The following is a 21,763-nucleotide window of genomic DNA, read 5'->3' on the forward strand; positions in this document are numbered from 1 at the left end:
CAGATGTGGCAACAGGCAGCCCTGGAAGACTCTGGACGCGCTCTGGGACCCTTTTTCCATGTGGGGAACAGCAGCAGAAGCAACATTGCTCTTGCAATCTGCGCAGATGCAGCAACAGACCCTCGGAGGGGGGGGATTCTTTGCACAAGGATGTCGTATCAACCGCCGCCCCCCAATCACTCACTCTCAGACCCCTGTGTGCCCCATCTGCAGGGCTGTGTGGGCTGATAGCAAGGTGCTGCCTTGGCTTGCTTTGGGGGCCAGGACCTCAGCCAGACGGTGGGACATTGCTTGGGTGAAGCACACTCTTAATTTAGAGCAGGGGTCAGCAAACTCTTTCAGCCGGGGGCCGGTCCACTGTCCCTCAGACCTTGTGGGGGGCCGGACTATATTTTTTTGGGGGGGGGAATGAACGAATTCCTATGCCCCACAAATAACCCAGAGATGCATTTTAAATAAAAGGACACATTCTACTCATGTAAAAACACACTGATTCTGGGACCGTCCGCGGGCCAGATTGAGAAGGCGATTGGGCTGGATCCGGCCCCGGGCCTTAGTTTGCCTGCCCCTGATTTAGAGGATAGGCCTTGGGTCAGCCCTCATCCCCATCCACAAATGGTCTGTGCTTGCTGCCTTTCCCTTCTCCCCGAGGAAGAGTCCTGTGTGACTTCTAAACTAGCACTGCCACCTTCTAACTAAGCTGCAGAGATTTGCAGCTTTCTCCCCGGGATGGAGGCCGCCGCTGGGGAGGGTGGGACACGGGGGGCTGCTGTCAGTGAAAGGGCTGGTGCTGCAATTATCTGCATGTTTTTAATAGATCATCATAATTGATAGATGATAGATTTCTGCTAGTGCTTCATTGCTTTTCAGTTGTTGCTTCCTTCCGGTGTTTTCGTCTGTGAGCCACCTGTGAGTCCCTTTCAGGGAGAAGGCAGGATATAAATAAATATATAAAAACGAGGAGGAGGAGGAAGGGGCTGCTTGCCTCTTCCCAGGGCAGCATTTAGGCAGGAGTGGGAGTCTGATCCGGGGGGGGGGGGGAGGGAGCTGTTGTCCCCTACATTGCACAACTCTCACACGTGGCGACTGTCCCAGATCCTCAGATTTTTGGCCACCGGCAAACGTGCAGCGGAGCCACGAAGGAAGCGATGCCCTCGGAGGCCACGGCCGGGTCTACAGCTCGTCTCTTGGTTCTGAGGAGCCTGGTGGGCTCGTTCGATTCTCCTGGGGTTCCTCGGGGGTCTGGGCAGCCTGGAAAGCCAGAGCCCAGTGTCACCGTGGGAACAGGGACAAACTCAATGTTCGGAGTGGGCACAAGGGGTTGCCGCTGAAACTCACCTTGGTGTCGTCCTGGGGAGGGACCTCACCCCCGTTCTCCAAGAACGCCGAGAAGGATTCCAGGTCTCTGGCGCTCCGGTACTCGATCATCTGGAGTGGAAAACGGGGTGTTGGCCTGGCTTTGCCCCACAAGCAGCTGCTGCCTCCCTTCTACCTCCTGGGGGAGCCTCCTTGCTCTAGTGTCCCGGAGGACCTGGGCACATCCTGCGGCCACAGTTCCCCCCCCACACACACCACGGGGCACCTGCATTACCTTCTTGTCCTGCCCTGCAGGGAAGTAGTAGAGCGTTGGGTAGGCCCGGATGGGGAGCCCTGCTACTTCATTGGCCGTGGCGTCCATCTCGGCGATGAGGACGTCCTCGCGGTCTTTATATTTCTCGCCCAGCTCTGCCCAGGCGGGTGCCATCGCCTTGGAGTGGGGACACCAGGGGGCATCTGTGGAAGTGGAAGAGAAGGGATGGAGTTAGGAAGACGCAAGTCTGTTTTCTCATCAGGCCGGTTCACCAACTGCATTCCTCTCTGGAGAAAGCTGACCTGGTTTCAGTTGTGCAGGCTGCGTCCCTCTTAACACCTTGCTGTGGGGCTGCCTTTAAAAATGACCCCACAACTGGCACAGAGGATGTAATGGGTGTTTGCACTGATCTGGTACCAACTGCACTGGCTGCCGGTTGCTTTCTGCTCCCATTTTCAGGCCCTGGTTTTAACTGTTAAAGCCCTACATAGTTTGAGACCCCTTGCCCCACTGTAACCCTGCCGGGACTTGTGAGTTCAGCTTCAAAGCCCCCACTCCATTGTGGCCTGTTATGGCCTATTGGATTGATGGGTAATAATAATAATAATAATAATAATAATAATAATAATAATAATAATTTATTTATACCCCGTCCATCTGGCTGAGTTTCCCCAGCCACTCTGAGCAGCTCGCAATCAAGTGTTAAAAATGGGAAACAGGACCTTCTCAGTGGTGGGCCCAGCCTTTCGGGATTTCCTCCTCAGGGAATTCTGGCCCCATTGAGCATTCTGGCCCCATTTCAAAGTATCCTGAAGACTTTATAAATTCCAGACTCTTTGGCTGATACACATTTGTTATCACACTGGTAAATTATTTCTATGCAGTTTTTGTAATAAATGTTTTCTGAACCGCTTGGAAAGGGCTGGGCTCTGAAAGTCTGCAAAGCAAGCAAGTTCTCTCAGCAGCAATTTTCCTGGAGATAGCTCAGTCAGTAGAGCGCAAGACTTTGAACCTCAGGCTCCTGGGTTTGAGTCCCACACCGGGCAAAAAGATTCCTGCAGTTCTGTATATGTATATATCATTGAGCTCTGTATATGTACCTGAAAAGTCTGGGTCAAGCCTGTTTCTGCCAACTGGGGATGAGAGGGGAAAACCCCCACGGAGGGCTGCCCTCCCAGTAAGTTTCCAGAGGATGCCAGGAGGGAAGGCGGACGAGCCCCAGAGGCAGCTTTGAGGTTCCTCCTCCCCAGTCCCAAAGTGCCACTTACAGAACTTCACAAAGACACTCTTGCTCTCGTCAAACGCCACTTGATCAAAGTTTCTGCCAACCAGGGTCTTGACTGGCGCCTTATCCCAGTCCTCTGCAATCTCCTCGCTCATCAGGTACGGCTGGAAAGATGGAGCAACGCTTAGTGCTGTGGGTCGGTGGAGTGGTGACAGACTTGTTTTTTATTTTTATTTTATTTATGATTTTCAGTTTTATACCTTTCAATAATTTTACAATCATTTTAACATTTCAAAACTTGACTTTCTTCCCCCTCTTTGTGTAGTTCCTTAAATTTATTTTTAATATTCTCTGCACATCCAAATTAATTTGCTCATTTATCCATCTACTTTAAATTCATTCTCTTATAAGACTTCAGGTTGTTACAATAATGCTGCCAATGTTCTTATCTGTTTACAGTTTGTTTGTAAATATCCAATAAACCGTTTCCATTCTTTTATAAAAAGTTTGCTATCTTGATTTCTTATTTTTCCGGTAAGTTTCGCCATTTCTGCATATTCCATAAGTTTTTATATCCATTCTTCTTTTGCTGGGACTTCTGCTTCTTTTCATTTTGGGGCAAGTAACATTCTTGCTACTGTAATCGCATACATGAATAAATTTCTGTACAGTTTGAGTAGTTCTCTCCCTAAAGGAAAGCTTCTGGGTTTGCTTTTACAAACATTATTTTAAACATCTTTTCCAATTCATTATATATCATTTCCCAGTAAGCTTTAACCTTACTATGAGACAGGAGTGGTGAGAGACTTCAGGCCTATGGGTCTCCCCCCACTGCAAGGAAGGCAGCCTCCTCCACTCTGCAGTTTTGGCCCCTTCCCTACTGCTGGGGGGAGAGGGGACCTGGCAGAGGCTGTGGCCACTGCCCCACCAGCAGCTCACCTGTAGGGCAGAGCTCCTTCCCATCTGGGGTGAGGGATGGTGGCTGTTAGAATTCCTGCTCCGTGATTGCAGTCATGGGATTTTTGTGTATCACATGACGGTATATGTTTTGACTCCACAGAGTGGGAAGTGACGGAGACAGGATGTTTGTGTTACTGTGTTCCGTGAACTGGGACTATTGTCCTTTGTTTTTTTCCTCTTTGCTGTCTGATGCTAGAGAGAGAGGAAGCCATTTTGCAGTGCTCCGTGTGTGTTTATATGTAAATAAAGTAGATTAGCCAAAATGCTGAGTTGCTGAGGTCTGTCACGCAAGTTGCGCAACCTCTGCGGGTCCCTAAGTGTGCCGGTGTCAGTTGGCATCGGTCGCTGTGATGTTCGGGCTGAAGAAAGCTTATGAAGCTCTGAATGATTGACCAGGAGGGAGAGAACATGCCAGTCAGGCATGTGTCTCTGCCAGGGTCCTACTCGAGTGTAGGACGAGCTCCTGACAGTGGCATCCCTGAAGAGCCTTCAAAGAGACTCCAACCAGAGAAGAATGGCTTATAAAATGAATGGATTATGCTGAAATGGCAAAACTGATGGTAAAACTCAGAGGACGCAGCGATGAACTGTTTATGGAAAATGGGAGGCCTTTTTTTTAGACTACCTGCCAAAATATTTTAGCAATAGGAAATTGCGTGCAGGATTTGAAATATGAACAACAACAAGCAACATGCCGGCTAATAATATACTGACTATTTTTATAACACTATACTGTTTCAAAATTCATAAACAGAAGACATACAATATGTGCATGGGGCCACAAACTAATAAGAATCAAATAAATGTTCCATGAACAGGAATGGTAGGAGTGGATTTGAAATATGTGGGGGAGAAAAAAAGAATGATCAGATGGAATTGGGGGGTTTAGTAATAAGTACAAATTCTGGTGCTGGAGGAGACTTGAGTCCCACGGACTGCAAGAAGATCAAACCTCTCCATTCTGAAGGAAATCAGCCCTGAGTGCTCACTGGAAGGACAGATCCTGAAGCTGAGGCTCCAAGACTTTGGCCACCTCATGAGAAGAGAAGACTCCCTGGAAAAGACCCTGGTGTTGGGAAAGATGGAGGGCACAAGGAGAAGGGGACGACGGAGGACGAGATGGTGGGACAGTGTTCTCGAAGCTACGAACATGAGCTTGACCAAACTGTGGGAGGCAGATACGACTGCAATAGGTCTTACAGGAAAAGAACTAACTTAGTTGGTCTTTAAGGTGCTACTGGAAGGATTTTTTTTATTTTGACTGTGGGAGGCAGAGGAAGACAGGAGTGCCTGGTGTGCTCTGGTCCATGGGGTCATGAAGAGTTGAACATGACTAAACGACTAAACAACAACTACAACAATAAATGCAGCAATTAAGGATAAAAAACATCAGTGCGGGGTGGGTGGGAAAGACAAAAAGAAACATGTAAGTGAATGATAAATTGTATGTGAAGTACATTTAAAAAAAAAACTAATAAAAAGGAATATAAAAAAGAGTCCTCGTCCCTTTCTCTCCGCCCCCCACCCAGCCTGACCATGCGGCTGCCCACCTGGACTTTGCCCTCCATCACCTCCTGGCAGAAGGCATGGATGGCAGGAGCCGTGAGGGATCCGTCTGCGACCAAGAGGTATTTCCTGTTGCTCTCGATGTTGATGAAGCGGATGGCGGGAGCCTCGTGGCTCTTGAGGCCAAAGAAGTGCAGGATCTGGGCTCCTTCCCCGCTGACGTCGGCCAGCACGAAAAGCACCTGCCCAGGGGATGCGTAGAGGGGCAGAGAGGAGTCTGGTCCAACCCCTGGCAGGGCAGGAATATGCTCCCTGGGACTCGCCTCCCAGAAGCAGAAAACACAGCACCCACACAAACCCCACCCCCTCCCTGCATGGGACCACCCCACAAAGCCCCAGGGCAGATGTGCCGGCTGGCCACGGGGGGCTCACCTTTCCCCGGAAGGCAGGGGCCGCATCTCGGTAGCTGCTGAGGAGCTCCAGCTGAGTGTCCTGCGTCTTGTTGATGAAGAGCAGCAGGTGGTTTGGGATCTTTGCCCCAAATATCCTGGAGGAGTTCTAAGGGAAAGACACAGGGGGGTGTATATCAGGTGGGATTGCTAGGAGGAATTATACGAAATATGGAGCAAGCCATCTGTGTCAGCAATGAAAGCCTTGCGTTGACTGGGTTTAAGCCATTTTGATATGATTTTTGATCAATCCACGCCTCTGCATCCCTGTCCTATTTCTCTTGCTTGACAAGTCACGTACACAGCCCAGTTACCAGTTGCTTCGCCAGGCATCCTCGGCCATGAAAGATAGTAGGCAGTTCTTTGATGTGCCCTTCCTTGATTTTGTTCATCTCAGGACCAAGAAATAGTTTTTCACATGAAGGTGATAAAGATCCCCATCATCCTTGCCATCCTTCCTATCAGGTTTATTGCTGTTTATGACCTCCGGGGTTGCTGAATGCATCCCTCCTTTTTTGTTCTGTTTTATTTACCCCAGAAGTATGCATGCTTAATTAGTTTTTGTAGTTTACCTTTGTCCCACGTGGGGTTTTTGAAATGCTCAGAGGAAATCTGGTTGGTTCTTAAGTACACTGTGTAAAAAGTTCTTTTGTGAATAAAACGACCTGGGCCGGAGGGTGGACAGGCATTATTATGTGATATACGCACCCCTTCCAGAGTCTTGCTGGTCAAGCCTCTGTGTGTCTTCTATTAATCAGAGTCTAATCCTTCCTTTGCTTTGGGAATGCCAGAGCGGGGACCCCCCAGGGGTGGAGGGGTGTGAGTGTTAGGTTTCTGTTTTGACACGCTGCCCAGTGGTGTTCACAGAAAAGGGAAGGATGTTAGGTTTCTGTTTTGCCACTGTGCAGTGCTTGGAGTCACAAGACTCTGTTTACATTCCAGACATTCCAGACTGTTGGAAGTCTCACGGGAGACGGATGTTGATATTACTGGTTTCCTGTTCCTTTGTTCCAGTTGCCTCTCTGCTTTCAGAGAGAGGGGATGTATATTCTTTTCTGTCTGTCTGTCTTAGCAATGTAGCTCATATTTCTTGTCCTTCTGCTGCTTGGATATGTTAAAACTCTGCTAAGTTAAAGAACTTGCTAGGGCAACTTGGGAAGGATTTTAATAAACAATATATCCTCTCCTGCCTCCCTGAACATTCCCACAATTTCTGTGTTCTCTCTCTGTAAATATTGAATAAAAGACTTGGTAAGAACTCTTCTTTTTTTAGCTGCTTCTTGGCTGCCACTGTGGGAGGGATCATAGAATCATAGAGTTGGAAGAAACCACAAGGGCCATCGAGTCCAACCCCCTGCCAAGCAGGAAACACCATCAGAGCACTCCTGACATATGGTTGTCAAGCCTCTGCTTAAAGACCTCCAAAGGAGGAGACTCCACCACACTCCTTGGCAGCAAATTCCACTGTCAAACAGCTCTTACTGTCAGGAAGTTCTTCCTAAGGTTTAGGTGGAATCTTCTTTCTTGTAGTTTGGATCCATTGCTCCGTGTCCGCTTCTCTGGAGCAGCAGAAAACAACCTTTCTCCCTCCTCTATGTGACATCCTTTTATATATTTGAACATGGCTATCATATCACCCCTTAACCTCCTCTTCTCCAGGCTAAACATGCCCAGCTCCCTTAGCCGTTCCTCATAAGGCATCGTTTCCAGGCCTTTGACCATTTGGGTTGGCCCTTGTGCTCTATTTGCATCAGATTCCCTGGAGCCTGACATGCAGTGGCTCCTCTCCCTCTGGAGGTGCTGAGCTGTGGTGGGGCTTTGCTTGCTAGAAGGGGAGGTCACGAGTTGGAAGCCCCCCCCCAGTCATCTGGGCCAACCCCCTGCAATGCTGGAAAATCCCTGAAAGGGACAAGCAACCCTGGCAAGAAAGAGCCAAGAGGAGCTGGGCTCTGGCTGGCAGCCAGGAGGAAGAAGGGTCTGAGGAGCCGCAGAGCTTCCTCTCACCTGGCTCGTATACTCCATCACCAGCTCCAGGCTCTGGACCAGGATGAATTGTGCCAGCTCCGCCCCATCCAGGCCCAGCTCTTCATCCACCAGGAAGTCTTCCCGGGACTCATCGTGCTGCAAAAGAATGAATGAAGGGATTAATGAATGAATGAATCTTTCTTTGCATCAGCCACCAGCCATAACAATAAAGCAAACAAAATTGTGGTATACAGAGGATAAAGGTAAAAAGTCAATTATGTAAAAAACATTTAGGGGGTTTGGGTCAATGGTCAAATAAGGGATCTTATTCTAATTGCCCCGGCGAAAAACCTTGCAACCTTTGCTGTCACCTGCTCATCTTGATCTGCCAAGAGAAAGGACACTGTAGCAGTGGTTGGGCAACCCAGAATGGACAATAATCGAAGGATGATAGCCCAGCTACTCACACTGGGTTTTAGAAAAGTGAACAACTTAATTAGGCAGTGCTTAAAATGATATCGAGCAACAGAACAATCTGGCCACAATAAGGAAATTTTGGGCATGGTATGACTATTTTCCACCCAGTTGTCTTGACTCTCTGGCACCCTGTTTGCATAACTTAATAATTCCAGAATATAGACACACTTATACTCTTGCAAGATTAAATATACTGCCTTCAGCTGTACTTGAGGGATGTTTCAAAAAAAATCCACTCAAGAAACGGTTATGTGACAGAGTCTGTCTGGGCAGATCCAGGGAGCACCATCTAAATCTCAGCAGCTGCACCAGTCACAGAAAGAAGCGCCTCCCCTCTAAATGCCCCCCCCCCGGTCTTTTAACCAACCCTGCTAAGCTCCTGGAAGTGCCCGCCTTGCCCAGCGCTCACCTTCCGGAAGAGAGAGACGGTGCCAGGGTGGGTCACGTTGAACTTCTCAAAGAGCTCCGAGCAGTTGGTGAGTGCAAAGGCAACGTCCGGAGCATCGCTGGCCACATCGTAGAAGAGGCGCACGTCTTCATCCTGCAGGTCCTGCAAGGAATGCGTGGCGGCTGAGCCGGGCACAGGAGGCCAGGAGCAGCACACAAAGGATATCGGAGGCCTGCGCTCCGTTTGTGGAGAGGAAAGAGAGTCTCGTTCTGGGAGACCTGCTTCCCCTGGCAGGGCCTTGGGTGCGGGGAAGCTGCCCTAAGACAGCAACTCCCTGGGGGCTCCCCAGCCTGTCAGTTGGGGCCCAAATGTCCCCTGGGATGTGCCAGAGGCTGACCCTCACATTTCCTCCCTTTCCCAGCTGCAGGGAACGGGCAGCAGGCTGCACCACCAGGAAACAGCAGCTCAGGGGGAGCAGCTTGGCTTGGCTGGAGGAGTGCAGAGGCGCAAGCGGGGCACTCACAGAGAAGAATCCGACCACCGCCACCACGTTGGCATCCAGGAAAGCAGCCGCCTGGCTGGCATTATCCAGCAGCACCGCACTGGGCCCAGCTTTCCGTTTCAGCCACTTCACGATTCCCTCTGCGTCTCGCTGGCCTGGCAAACGGGCGGCAAAAGTGTGAGTTGTGGGGCAGCACCACCTGCTTGACCAGGCACTGCCTTAAGAAGGGAGAGTGGCGAATGGCACCACTCCTCTCGCAGGGGCTCATGGCGGCTGAGGTTCAGATGAGAATAAGCCCCTGATGTGATGCAAATGCAATCCCGGGAAATCTAGGCGAGGAGCTGCAAGCGAAGAGCTCTTCTTGCTCCCTCTGAGGTGAAGCCCTCATGTCAGGGAATGGTCTGGATCTGAAGACTGGGGAATGCAGTCGCAGGCAGATCAGCTCCTCTCAAGAGGAAGGGGAATATTCCCCCCCCCCCACCACCAAACCTCCAGCATTTCCAGAAGCAGAGAGAGAGAGGCAGAAACAAACGTAGAAGCTGAACAGGTTAGGGAGGAGTTACCCAGCTATGAGACAATGACAAGCGATCCGGAAGGGAGCGGGCAGCTGGAAGATACATCAATTGAAAGTGGGGGAGAGACCCCCCTCCCCTTGGACTCGGAGAACAAAGGAGACTGAGAGGGGGAGGGACTTCCCGTTGGCGCACTCCTTGCTGCAGAAGTTGGAAGTCAGATTCAGAATATGCAACTGATCTCCTTGCAGAGGGTTGTCTGTGTGTGCAACACGATGTTGTAATAAAGGACTATAAATCTATCAACTGCTCATTAATTCTTATCTGTGAGCTACTGGAGGAAGAGGGGAACTCCCTCGCTTGACACCTCATGCCCAAAGAGCCACAGGACAAGAACCAAGGGAGACCCCGGCTGCTGCTGGATCAGGCCCATTTAGTCCAGCATCTTGTTCTCAAAGGGGCCAGCCGGATGCCCCCAAAGGGACCCAAGGGCCGCACCCATGGGTATTCAGAGCCACCCTGCCTCCGACAGGGGAGGTCCAGGGCAGCTGAGAACGCCCCGCAAAACCACTGCCTCTTCTGACCTGTGAAGTCCGCTGGGTGAGTGCGGTTGCCGTCTCTGAACAGCTTGAGGACAGGGAAGCCGCTGACTCCGAACTCTGCGCTCAGCTCCTTCTCCTGCTCCCCGTCCACCTTGGCCAGGCGCAGCGCAGAGCCCTCCTCCTTCAGCAGGGCGGCGGCCTTGGCGTACTCCGGGGCCAGGGCCTGGCAGTGACTGCTCCAGGGGGCATCTGGGAGGGAAAAGGAGGCGGGGTGAAGCGTCCACCCCACAGGCAACCAAGAGCAGGTCCAGCACCCTGTTCTCCCAGTGGCCAGCCAGAAGCCCCACAGGGAAGCCCACAAGCAAGACCGGGGTGTGAGAGCGACTCTTCCCTCCTGCGCTTTCCAGCAACTGGCCTTGGGAAGCGTTTGCTGTCTCTGAGTGTGGGGCCAGAGCAACCCCATTGTGGTGGTGATGGGGGGGGGGTACATGCACACCGGTGGGTCTCAGGAGCCACAGGCACAGCAGGAGGGTGTGGTTCTGTGGGCTGCCCTCCCTTCTTCCCCCTGGGCCAGGCTTTGTGGAGGACCTGGCATGCCATGTTTGCTCTCCCAATAGGCTGCTGATAGCCGTGTTTGCTTAATCTCATCTCCTTCATCCCTTTTTCGCCTTCCAGCGCATAGAACAGGTTTGCTCCAACAGAAGCAGCTCTGTGGTGCCACAGGAGGACACGGCTGGGGTGGGGTGGGGGGCTGGAAGGTGAGGCGGGAGCTACAAGAAGGGTAATGATAATATAATGATAAAAAAATATATATACCCTGCCCTCCCCAGCCAGGGCCAGGCTCAGGATGGCTAACACCAAATATAAATTACAACAAAACGTAATGGGGGGAAAGTTAATTAAAATACTGCTTAAAATGCAGCCTCATCTTAGTAGCAGCCCATAAATCAAGACCATAAAGGGAGGAAACATCAGATATTCAACCATGCTGGTCTTACATGGGCAAGCAAAAAAGCCAAGGGGGAAATTACTGTATTTTTTGCTCTATGAGACTCACTTTTTCCCTCCTAAAAAGTAAGGGGAAATGTGTGTGCGTCTTATGGAGCAAATGCAGGCTGCGCAGCTATCCCAGAAGCCAGAACAGCAAGAGGGAGCGCTGCTTTCACTGCGCAGCGATCCCTCTTGCTGTTCTGGCTTCTGAGATTCAGAATATTTTTTTTCTTTTCCTCCTCCAAAAACTAGGTGCGTCTTGTGGTCTGGTGCGTCTTATAGAGTGAAAAATATGGTATATACCAAATCCCATATGAGGGGTCAGAGTGAGTCTAAGCCCGAAGGCCAGGCGGAACAGCTCCGTCTTGCAGGCCCTGCGGAAAGATGTCAAGTCCCGCAGGGCCCTGGTCTCTTGGGACAGAGCGTTCCATCAAGTCGGGGCCAGTGCTGAAAAGGCCCTGGCCCTAGTTGAGAGGGGATGTCCCTTAACAGGGTCCGCTGTGCCCACTCCGCTAAGCAACCAAGCAGCCGCCCTAGTTTGCCCCACCTGCCCCCTCTCAGCGCCTGCTGCTTTTTGCCTGGGGGTGCAAGCAAGGGGTGTCCCTGGGGTGCCCCGTTCAAGCTCTCCCCCCCGCAGCAGCAGCTGCTACTCACAGAACTCCACCAGGAGCAGCTTGTGCTTCCGCAGGGCTTGGGCAAAGTTGCTCTGGTTGAGCACCAAGACCCCCTGGTCCTCCTCTTCCTCCTCTCCCTCTGCCTGGTTCCTGCTCTCCTGGGCCCCCAAACGCAGCACTAAGGCCACTGCCAGCCCCAGGGCCAGCAGGAGTCTCGGGAGGCAGCCCATAGCAGCCTGGAGGAGAGAGAGAGAGAGAGAGGCAGAGTGCCGGAGCCAGGAGATGCCAGGCAGGGAAGGGGGCAGATAAAGCTCCCGGGGCAAGCCTTCCCGTGACGTGGAGCCAGAGTCTGCCCCACGTGGCCTTTCCCCACTGGCTGCCCGATAAGAGCTGCTGGGGAGGGGGTGCTGAACCCAAGGCAAACGGCTCTGGAAGCTCTGCAAACACCATCTTAGAAATCAAGATAACCCCACAATTAATAGTAACAATGAATGCATTTACACTCACTTGCTTTGATGTGAGCTAATTGGCCGACTGTGACTGCATCAGTGCTTTTTTCTGGGGGTATTCAAGGGGACACAGCACTGGTAGAAAAGCGCGGCTTGCCTGGCCCCCAGTCTCCAAGCAGGGCGAGATTGCAGGGGTTCCAGGACTGGGTTCCCTTGGAATGAGGGACAGTTTATTTACACATCTACAGCCTGAACCAAAGATGGAGGATCTCATAGCATTGACACCCCAAAAGGCCTTTCTTCTGTGACAGCCTTGGAATCGCCCATCAATCAAGCATGGCGCTGTCTCAGCCTGCAGTCTCCGCTCAGCTCAGATCTCACCAGCCAGGCTGGCCACCGTCCTTCCACATCCCAGCCCGGCGAGGCACCCCCAGTTAGTCATTGCCCTGGCAATCCAGCTCCTTCATTTCGGACGCTGATGGTCCTTGGTGTGAATTTCCCGGACATACCCAGAATACTGCAGTGGGAAGCAGCATTCAGGAAAATGTCCAGGAAAATCCAGGTGTGTGGCAAGCCATGATTTTGCCCAAAAATATCAACAACTTTGGGCAAAAAGAAAAGAAAAGCTGAACAACTTTTGTTTCAGGATTTTCACGTTTTGAAATCTGGCAGCCCTAGTCCCTTGGCCAACACCTATTTAGTTGGTCTCTGAGGTGCTATACTGGACAATTTTTATTTATTTATTTTGACCCATTGGCTGGGCAAAGAGATGCTGATGAGGTGCTTAAATGGCAGGCCATTCACTTGCAACTGCCCAGTTAGCCATGGCTTCTCCCATCAGCCATTAACCCTTCCTGGGCTCAGGACTCCAAGTGTCAGAAGGGACTCCAGGCACCCTGCAGACTGACCCAAACCACAACATTATTAATGATGTTTTTTAATTGCTGTAACAACCCCCCCCCCCCACAATCCCTGGGACTTTAGAGTGAAGGGGGGGGGAATATAATACAACAATAATACGAAATAGCAGGCCATCTAGAGAATGTCTCTCCCTGGCCAGACCTCCTGGCCTGCGGCTGTGCTCAGCAACCCAGAGGGGGGGCTCCCAGGGGGTGTTGGCCAGACCCAAGCAGGGGTCTTGTGTGGGGTCCTGCCCAGCTTCCCCTTGCTCTTCCTCACTTGGTCCTGGCCGGACACAGCGCCATTCCATGGAATGCCCGCCCTCCTCCGGGCATTGTTTGAATTCCGCCCCAACGACTGCTGCCCACGCAGAGTGGTACTGCCATGGGGCTCAGCGGTGAGGCGGGCTTGGTGGGGTGTGTGTGTGTTGGAAATGGGAATCTTGGCACAGAGTGGGGGGCTTATTCTCTGGGCGGGGGGAGCAAAGGAAACTGAGGAACATAGTGAGTGCCCTCCAAGAAGTGTGTGTTTCTCAAGCGCTCGCCCCCCCAATGTAGGAGCCAACTCCTATTGGCTGAAGTCGCTTTGGCCTCCCCAATAACCTATTTGAGGGGGCCAGACCCCTCCCCAAAGTTGATTGCCATTCCAATAGTGCACATGCACTGCTCCTTGTGATTGATTATATGGGGTGGGGCTTATCCCCACCCCCATATTTCATTCAGCTTTGCACTCCAGCCAGCACCAAGCTAACTGCATGTTGTATTCACCTTTCCCCCACAGAGAGTCGAGGTTTGGGGCCTGGCGAAGCCCCCTCTGAAAGACAGGTAAGGAATGCTTCTGGGCAGAGACCCCCTTGGGGTGCTTGCTGACGTCCCTGATGGGGGGACTGGCTTCTTCCCTCCCTCCCTCCCTCCCTCCCTTTCCACATTGCTGAGCAAGAGGAGAGCCTCCATCTCCCTGACCCTTGGCCGTCTGCTCCATTGCCCAGCAAAGCAGATTCTCCAGCTCTCTGGCCTTGACCCTCTGTGAGGAGGAGAAGGGGGTCCCGCAGACTCCCTTGGGCTGGGCCACTCTCAGCCAGGATGACCCGTTTGTGGGGAGGGCCAGGGCAGGGGGGCAGAGGCTGCTTGGAGGCCAGTTGCTTCCTGCCTGCAGGTGGACGAGGAGGATGAGGCGGTGGCCGCGGACCCCCTTTTGCACATGGAGGCCAGGAAGGGCCACTGTGACGCAGCCCGCCAGATCCTTGCCCAGGACCCAGAGGCCCTCAACAGCCAGGTAGGCCGGCCAGAGGCTGCAGGGGATGGGTTGGAGGGCCCTCTGCCTGCCCCACAGGCTGTGGTGGACCCCTTTCCCTTGGTGGGAGGGCTGGGATGTGCCTGCGATGGGGGGGAGATGACTCCTTGCCCCCCTCCAAGGCCCCTCGCCTGGACAAGGCCCACCCCACAGCTGTTCTCCTGGCTTCCCCCTCTCTCTCCAGGACGCCAGTGGCCGGACGCCCCTTTTCTGGGCCACGGAGTACAGACACGAGAGCCTGGTGGAGCTCCTGCTGGCCCACGGAGCAGACCCAGCTGTGCGGGATCACGTGAGGAATTCGCCCTCCGATTGCACTGCAAGGCTGGATCCGGGGGGGGGGAGAGAATGAATTGGGGTGGGGGTATTCACTCCCTATTGCCCACCCAGACAGAAGACCAGTCAGTTGGGAGCAGAGATGGAGCTACAATTTGGGGACCCTGAAGCTTAAAGTGTTATGGAAGCCCCTTCGCAACCAGAAGGAGGTCTGTTAGAAAGGGGGGGGGGCAGCAGAGCAGCCAACTTTCCCCTTCCTTCCTTCCTTACAACATCTGTGATACTTACTCTCTTTTTTATATATATAAATATTATTAATTTTCAACATATTATTTTCAACAATAATTAAACATATTTTGAACATCTTATACATTTTATTTTTTTTGGACTTCAATCAATCTCATCTGAAAATTTTCCAATCTAATCACTAAATATACATTTCTCACTTCTACAATTACTTTTAACTAACATCACTATTCTTTCTCTAATTTGCAATGCTTCATACATTTCTCCTTACAAAACTTCTTGTGGATCTACTAGCGTACTTTGTTGATTACAGTTGCTCTTCAAATAAATCGTATATTTCTTCCCATCTGCTGTAAATCTCTGGTCCTGCAGGTTTTGAATCCTTCCTGTCATTTTGTCCAATTCTGCATAGTCCATTAATTTTGTTTGCCATTCTTCTTTCTTCGGAACTGTGCTACTTACTATGAAACTTTGTGCTGGTTGATATATACACAACAAAAAATTAATCAATTTGAGTCAAAGCAATTGGCCTCCATCCTGTGGCTCAAATGGGGTGCCCCAAATTAAGCCATGTGGACTAAAGTGGCTTCTGGGTCCCCTCCGGCCCAGAAGCTGAAGCTTCGTTCCTTCCTTCGTAGATTTGCCCCGGTTGGTAGGAAGAGGGCAGAGCTGAGCGGGGAATCCCCAAAGTGGGCTGGGCTGCCAATGGGGACAAGCAGCTCTCACAGGCACACGTTCCCTGCTGGCATAGTGCCACGCGATGCCACGGCACTGGCAGGGGTGGAGGAAGGGGTGGGCCGCCCCTGGTGTCACCACTGAGGGGGGTGACAAAAGGCAGGGTGGCATTCACCCAAATGGTCCGGCCGCCGCCTCTCCCTCAGCTGTAGGGCGGCTAAGTGGGAGAAGGCAGGCAGACTCCTCAGAGGCCCCACGGAGTGTACTGCCCCGGCTGGCCCCTCCCCACGGGCAGCTGGCCCCACCCCTGGGCGCATGGCACACGCGCCACCCCAGTTGCCTGATCGGCTTGCTCTGCCCCTGGGCACTGGAGGGGGCACCTTGTGGGGCTGGGGGCACCTTGTGGGGCTGACCAAGGAGAGGCTGTGTGTGACTGTGCGTTGCAACCAGAGGCAGGCAGGGAGGCTGCCAGGGAGGTCTGCTGCTCACTTGTGCCAGGCACAGGTCCTCCTGCCTAGGTCTCAAGGATCCGGGGGGCAGCAGGCCGTGGGGGCCTGGAGAGAGGCAGCAAACCTTGCAGAGCCACACAACCCCTCGAGGGTGGCCTGGGAGGTGCTTGGCTGAGGGCCCCCCCAGCTCAGCTCACCCCACTCTCTCTGCTGCCCACCCCCCTTCCCTCCTTAGGAAGGGAACCTCTCTCTGCACTGGGCGGTGTATGTGGGCAGCCCCTCCATCGCCAGAATGCTGCTGGATGCCGGCTCCGATGTGGATGCGCTGAATGGCCAAGGCGACTCTCCCCTTCACCTGGCGGCCCAGGAGAGGCGCTACGAATGTCTCGTGTGAGTGAGGGTCTCCCCTGCCCATGTGGGAATGTTGTGGATGGTAGGAGAGGATATATAGATTAAATATTATCCTTCCTCACTCATGCTAGTACATTCCCCTGAATATTGCAGGAAGTTTGTAGATTCATTAGGATCTCTTGAGTTAAGCAATCCAGTCTGGCTTGTCCAGATTGGGTTTGTTCTTGCTAAATTCCCCTTTAATTCCCTTTTAAAAAGAATAAAGACTCAACAGTCTTCTCTGAAAAGTAACAAGGAGGTTACTTACATTCAGTTCACAGTATGATCCTGAAGGCAGCCATTAGCTTGTAGTTACAGAAGAGAGTGTGAGTTTATCCTATATGGGGATTGAGCCCATGCGCTGCTGGCTGAGAGCCAGCAGACAGCAAAAGACATAAGGAGAGCAGCGTCAAGAGAAGCGTCAAGAGAAAGATGGCTGCATGACCAGCTCTTTTATGGGGTCTCCCGGGGTCACACTCACCTACCTGGTCACACGCAGGGTAAGGCTGCTCCAGACAGGTGTGACAGGAAGTCCTGGCACTGGAGTAACACCCCCTTGCGTGTCCACTCTGGTCAAACAGGAAGTGTATTTGACTGCTACATCCCACAGCCCAGTGGCCCCAGCCAGGCCCAGAGCTTGGCAGCAAAGCAGCCATTGCCCAGAAGCTCCCTTGTGCCCTTAGCAAGGAGATGAGAGGTCAGCACCCGCCTCTCTCTTGGCCTGGCTGTGCAGGGTGGGATATTCAAAGAGCAGTACAGGCCAGACGCTCACGCTTTGCTAGGCTGGCACATGAGAGGCGCTGAAGCTCTAGTCTGCCAGAGGGGACTCTGCAGTGAACTCACAAACCTGAGGAAGGAAGGATATAATATCTAGCAAATACCATATTGACCCGAATATAAGTCGCACATCTAAAATTCAGGGGGGGGGGGAGAGAAAAAGACAATACCCGAATATAAGCCGCTCCCTTAAAATTCCGCAGGCATTCACACCCATAAATGGCAAATGTAGAATAAAACCCTGTGGGTACTAGAGAGGACCCCCAAGTGGGTTAAACACCTGTTCATAGCACTGTAAATGCAAATAAAAAAACAATACTGCACTGTAAAATATGGGGAAAGCTATGAATGACATTAGAATTGACTGCACAACAGTCTCAACCTTGTAAATCAGCAAGAAAACATTTTGACCGTATGTGTGTTTCAGCAGCGATATAGTAAAAGCCAATTTTTGTTAGGTCGCGAATTTAAGCTGCACTTTTAACTTTTCACGGTCGGAATTTGGCAAAAACAAAGTGCAGCTTATATTCAGGCCAATACTGTATATCCTCTCCCAGCATCTATTCTCACCCCAAGAGAGAGCAGTGCAGGCGGTCTCCTAGCCCCTCTGAGCCAGATGGGAAGGATGGGGGGGTCAACCTAGCCGACCCCCAGGGAGTCAGGAGTTGCAACGGGAGAGGAGGGAGGTCTGGGGGGAAGCCTGGCTAGAGAAGGCAGCAGGAAGCTTCCACTGGGAGGGGGGCGTTGTGTGGATGGAGAGCAAAGGAAACCGCCCCCCCCCCGGTTCTCCCCGGGGCTCCGGTCTGGGTCGGTGGGGCTGCCACAGCCCTTCTTAGTCCTTCCTTGGTGCTCCAGCTTCTGACTGGAGGACCTGGGGGCCCCCCCCCCCAGGGTGCTCAGCTGCCCCTCTTTGCGTCCCACAGCTTGCTTCTTGCCCACGGCGCCCAAGTCTCCCTGAAGAACAGCGCCGGCCGAGTGGCTTTGCAGTGCTGCAAGCTCAGCTCCCCTTCCTGGCGGGCCCTGGAGGCCGCCTCTGCGCGGCCCCCCCACCCGACCGAGAGGCTCCTCTGCAGGTGAGCGGCACCCGGGGGCGGCTGGGCCAAGGCGGGCCCCCCTCCCTCCGCCCGGGCTGCAGCTGTGGCTCAAGGGCCGCCCCTGCCTCTCGTCCCCAGAGACATCTCCCGGGGCTTCGAGCAAGTCCCCATCCCTTGCGTCAACGGGGCGGACGAGGAGCCGGTCCCCGGAGCCTTCCTCTACGTCACGCAGAACTTGGTGTCGGACTCCGCGGGGCTCCCCGCGACGGGCTGGGGCAGAAGTCAGGTGAGGGGCACTGCCCACCCGCTCCTCTTCCGTGCTCCAGGGCGAGTCGGGGGGGCTGAAGTTGCTGGGCGGGCAGGGAAGCCCCACCACCCATCCAGACGCCCCACAACTCTGCGGCGTCTTCTGAGCAGCCCTCCAAACCAGAGACACTTCCCAGGGCTGCGTTTCGACCATTCAGGCCTCCTTGTGCTCTTGGAAGGCAGCCTCTGCCAACCGGGCGCCCCCCCAAACCCAACAAATAGCATCTTTTGGACGACCCGGGGGCTGACCAGGGTCTGTCCTCTGAACCCCCATGGAGGGCGCCTGGTTGTCGAATGGTGCAGAGAAGTGATGCTGCTCCTCTTGACGTTGTTTCCGGCACCGGGAGCCTCGAGGAGACCCTGACCAGGTGGCTTGAGAGGGAGGGTCTGGCGGGCCTCTGCCGGGGCTGGCTCCCTGTAGTAATAAAAATGAATAATAATAATGAATGAGGCGTCTGCCAAGCTGTGGCTGCAGAGTGGCCTCTGGGGGCCTCGTAGGGGCCTGAGCGTGACCCCCGAATCGCCTGACCGCCTTGCCTTCTTTCAGCACTGCGAGTGCGCCAGTTCCTGCTCTGCGCCCACCTGCCCGTGTGTCGAGCGCAGCCTGCGCTCCTGGTACACTCCGGTGAGAGCCGCTCCCGCCCTTCCTGGGGTCAGGCGGGGAGGTCAGCCGCAGTGGCGTAGCGTGGGGGGTGCAGGGGGGCCCGGCCGCACCGGGCGCAACATCTGGGGGTTAGGGTTAGGGGGCGCAAATTACTTGCCTTGCTCCGGGTGCTGACAACCCACGCTACGCCACTGGTCAGCCGGAGCCACTGAGGGCCAGCCGGCCGCTTCTCTCCTCTTGTGGTCCAGGATGGCCGGCTGGCGCCAGAGGCGGCCGGCAGCACGGGCGAGGCGGGCCCCATCTACGAGTGCCACATGCTTTGCTCCTGCGCCAGCTCCTGCCCCAACCGGGTGGCGCAGAGGGGCCTCAGGTGAGCCCCCTTTCCCTGGGCCAGGGGCCTGCGGGCTCCCCGGCAAGTTTACCGACTTAATATATAGAGCAGCCCCACAGCAGAAGTACTTCAGGAAGGCAGTGGGGTGTAGTGGTGAGAGTGTCAAAGACCTGGGAGATCAGAGTTCGAATCCGCCCTCTGTCATGAAGCTCACTGGGTCAGTCACAGCCTCTTAGCCGACCTCACAGGGTCGTTGTAGGGATCAGCTGGGGGGGGGGGATGAACCATGGACTCCTTGGAGAAAAAGGGGGGAGACAAATGGAACAGATAAACTCTTCTGCTGACCTGCCTAAGGAAGCTGGGGGGGCCAGCCAGGTGGGCATGTCTGTCACCAACCTGGCGCCCAGAGATCTCCGTGTGGTCACAGTTGGCACCCACGCCAGTTGTGAAATGCGCTTGGTGCCTGGGGAATTTCGAAGGCTGGGTGGGAGCACCCACCAGCCTGGGTCAGATGCCGTGGCACCCTCTTCCTTTGCCCCCTGGCCAAATGGCACACGGTGGTCTCAACGGCCTCTCCTTCTGTGGACGTTCTTAAGCAGAGCTTGGATGGCCGCCCATCAGGGGTGAATTGGTTTGGACTCACGCATGGCAGGGGGTTGGACTAGATGGCCCCTGGTGTCCCCCCAACCTTGCCATTCTGTGATTCTACGAGCAGCCCCTTTCCAGATTCCTGCTTCCGTGAGGGGACCCTTTATTCTTTTCCATTAAGGAGACGGCGCCTTGCGCGTTCAAACGCTGCCACTTTCATAGGGGCAGAAATACTTGCCGCAGCCCTGCGAGAGAAGCAAAGGGACGAATCGAAGCCCACCCCCCTCGCCACGTGGCTCTCCCTCCGTGCCAGCCCCCCCCCAAGTCGCTCCCTTAGAAAAACAACCCCGCTTGCCACCCCGCCCTTGGGACTCTTGCTTGCCTGCTTCTCTCCTCGCCCCACAACCCCCCTCGCCCCTCTGGTGCCCGGTGGGGGTCCCGCTTTCCGTGGGCCCCAGCACCCTCTCATCCGCAGGACGCAGCTGCAGCTGTACCGGGTGCCAGGCAAGGGCTGGGCAGTGCGCACCATGCAGGAGGTGCCCCGAGGAGCCTTCCTTTGCCAGTAAGTCCCAGAGCGGGGGGGGGGCGGGGGAAGAAGAGAGGGGCTGAGTCCAGGCAGTCCCCCCCAAAAAAACCCCCTCATGGCCCTTTCCTGCCCGCTAGGTACTTTGGGGAGCTGATTTCCAGCGCCGAGGCTGCCCAGCGAGAGGACGCCGCCTATTCCTTTGTGGTGGACACGCAGGTGACATTTCCGCCTCCACTTGGGGTGGGGGGGGTGGGAGGGGTTTGTGCCCCCTTCCTGGGGGTGGGGCACCGGAGCTCAGCGTTGCCCCCCTCTCCCCGCAGGCGGGCCCCGAGTGCTGCCTGGACGGGCGCTTCTACGGCAGCGTGGGCCGCTTCCTGAACCATTCGTGCCAGCCCAACCTGGTGGCTCTGCCGGTGGTCGTGGCGCACGAGATCCCCGGCATCGCCTTCTTCAGCGCCCGCGCCATCCAGGCGGGCGAAGAGCTGGCGTAGGTGGTGCTGGCGGAGAGAAAGGGGGCTGCCGTGGGGTGAAGGGGCCCCCACCTCCCTGCCTGCCCCCTGGAGGGGGGCGGGGCTTCTCGGACTTCAGTCTCGGGTTTGCCCTTGCAAGACTCAGCCGGGAGGAGGCGCTGCCTAGAGCCAAGCCTCTTGGCTCTGCCCGTCATTGGCTCTGGCGCCCCCTGCTGGTGGCCTCCCGGGGGCTTCAGCCACTCCCGAAGGGGCGCCTGGCAACCGCCGGAGACGCGGCTCCGCTCCTGCTCTCCCCCGCCCTTGAACAGAGCAGCACTTTGGCTGCAGCAGCTGGGGTGGCGAGAGCCGGTCTCGAAGCGTCCTCTGATCTCCTGCCGGATTGGGGGCGGCGGGAGGGGCCCAGTTTGCCCCCGTCTTCACTCGGCGGCGTTTCTGCCCCTCGCAGGTTCGACTACGGCGAGCGCTTCTGGGAGGCGAAGGGCCGCCGCTGGGCTTGCTTGTGCAAGTCGCCCGGCTGCAGATACCGGCCGTCGAGGGAAGGGCCAACGGCAGACGCCGCCGCCGGAGACCCGGGCCTGGGCACCTCCACGTCCTGCCCGCTCCGCGGCTTCTCGCGCAAGTCCGCGCGGAGCAGCCCGCTGAAGACGGCCCCGCGCCGCTCTGCGCGGCCCCGACGGCGCCCCCTGCGCTAGCTGCGCGGACCCCAGCCCCTGTCTGGATCCCTCCCAATAAAGAGCCGAAGCCAGCCGCTG

At 54.6% G+C, this 21,763-nt stretch overlaps 2 protein-coding genes across 9 annotated transcripts; one reads left to right on the forward strand and one right to left on the reverse strand.

Moving 5' to 3' along the window:
• Positions 1-791: 791 nt before the first annotated feature.
• PDIA2 (protein disulfide isomerase family A member 2) lies at positions 792-13,277 on the reverse strand. Of its 6 annotated transcripts, none has more exons than XM_082199435.1 (12): positions 12,208-12,372; positions 11,741-11,936; positions 10,139-10,345; positions 9,064-9,197; positions 8,562-8,702; positions 7,715-7,831; positions 5,694-5,819; positions 5,306-5,503; positions 2,839-2,959; positions 1,592-1,773; positions 1,339-1,428; positions 792-917 (listed from the first exon to the last, which is right to left on the reverse strand). In XM_082199435.1, the coding sequence occupies exons 2-12, from the start codon at positions 11,928-11,930 to the stop codon at positions 867-869; spliced, it is 1,557 nt and encodes a 518-aa protein (XP_082055561.1). In that variant the 5' UTR covers positions 11,931-11,936; positions 12,208-12,372; the 3' UTR covers positions 792-866. The 6 variants fall into 6 exon arrangements, with proteins under 6 accessions (XP_082055561.1, XP_082055563.1, XP_082055560.1 ...); XM_082199434.1 differs by lacking the exons at positions 792-917; positions 12,208-12,372 and adding exons at positions 928-1,251; positions 13,212-13,277; XM_082199433.1 differs by lacking the exon at positions 792-917 and adding an exon at positions 928-1,251.
• Positions 13,278-13,359: 82 nt separating this feature from the next.
• On the forward strand, positions 13,360-21,758 carry LOC309518882 (histone-lysine N-methyltransferase EHMT2-like). 3 transcript variants are annotated; one of them, XM_082199441.1, is made up of 13 exons: positions 13,360-13,446; positions 13,830-13,873; positions 14,205-14,324; positions 14,527-14,631; positions 16,221-16,375; positions 18,076-18,225; positions 18,325-18,472; positions 19,040-19,117; positions 19,345-19,466; positions 20,491-20,577; positions 20,679-20,757; positions 20,862-21,028; positions 21,457-21,758. In XM_082199441.1, the coding sequence occupies exons 1-13, from the start codon at positions 13,434-13,436 to the stop codon at positions 21,701-21,703; spliced, it is 1,515 nt and encodes a 504-aa protein (XP_082055567.1). In that variant the 5' UTR covers positions 13,360-13,433; the 3' UTR covers positions 21,704-21,758. The 3 variants fall into 3 exon arrangements, with proteins under 3 accessions (XP_082055567.1, XP_082055566.1, XP_082055568.1); XM_082199440.1 differs by lacking the exon at positions 13,360-13,446 and adding an exon at positions 13,476-13,570; XM_082199442.1 differs by lacking the exons at positions 13,360-13,446; positions 20,491-20,577 and adding an exon at positions 13,476-13,570.
• The last annotated feature ends 5 nt before the right edge of the window (positions 21,759-21,763 follow it).

The sequence above is a fragment of the Podarcis vaucheri genome, assembly GCF_965113315.1.
Source record: "Podarcis vaucheri genome assembly, chromosome: 14".
NCBI classification, from domain to species: domain Eukaryota; kingdom Metazoa; phylum Chordata; class Lepidosauria; order Squamata; family Lacertidae; genus Podarcis; species Podarcis vaucheri.

Bases quoted from the DNA above. Each gene is read 5' to 3' on its own strand.
- LOC309518882 (XM_082199440.1), top strand. From the start codon at position 13,483: ATGGGAATCTTGGCACAGAGTGGGGGGCTTATTCTCTGGGCGGGGGGA. The intron at 18,226-18,324 runs GTGAGCGGCACC...TCTCGTCCCCAG, and splicing joins ACCGAGAGGCTCCTCTGCAG to AGACATCTCCCGGGGCTTCG. The intron at 19,118-19,344 runs GTGAGAGCCGCT...CTTGTGGTCCAG, and splicing joins TGCGCTCCTGGTACACTCCG to GATGGCCGGCTGGCGCCAGA.
- PDIA2 (XM_082199432.1), bottom strand. From the start codon at position 10,586: ATGTACCCCCCCCCCATCACCACCACAATGGGGTTGCTCTGGCCCCAC. The intron at 5,504-5,693 runs GTGAGCCCCCCG...TCCCCTGGGCAG, and splicing joins CCCCTGCCTTCCGGGGAAAG to GTGCTTTTCGTGCTGGCCGA. The intron at 1,429-1,591 runs GTAATGCAGGTG...TTTCCACTCCAG, and splicing joins CTGCAGGGCAGGACAAGAAG to ATGATCGAGTACCGGAGCGC.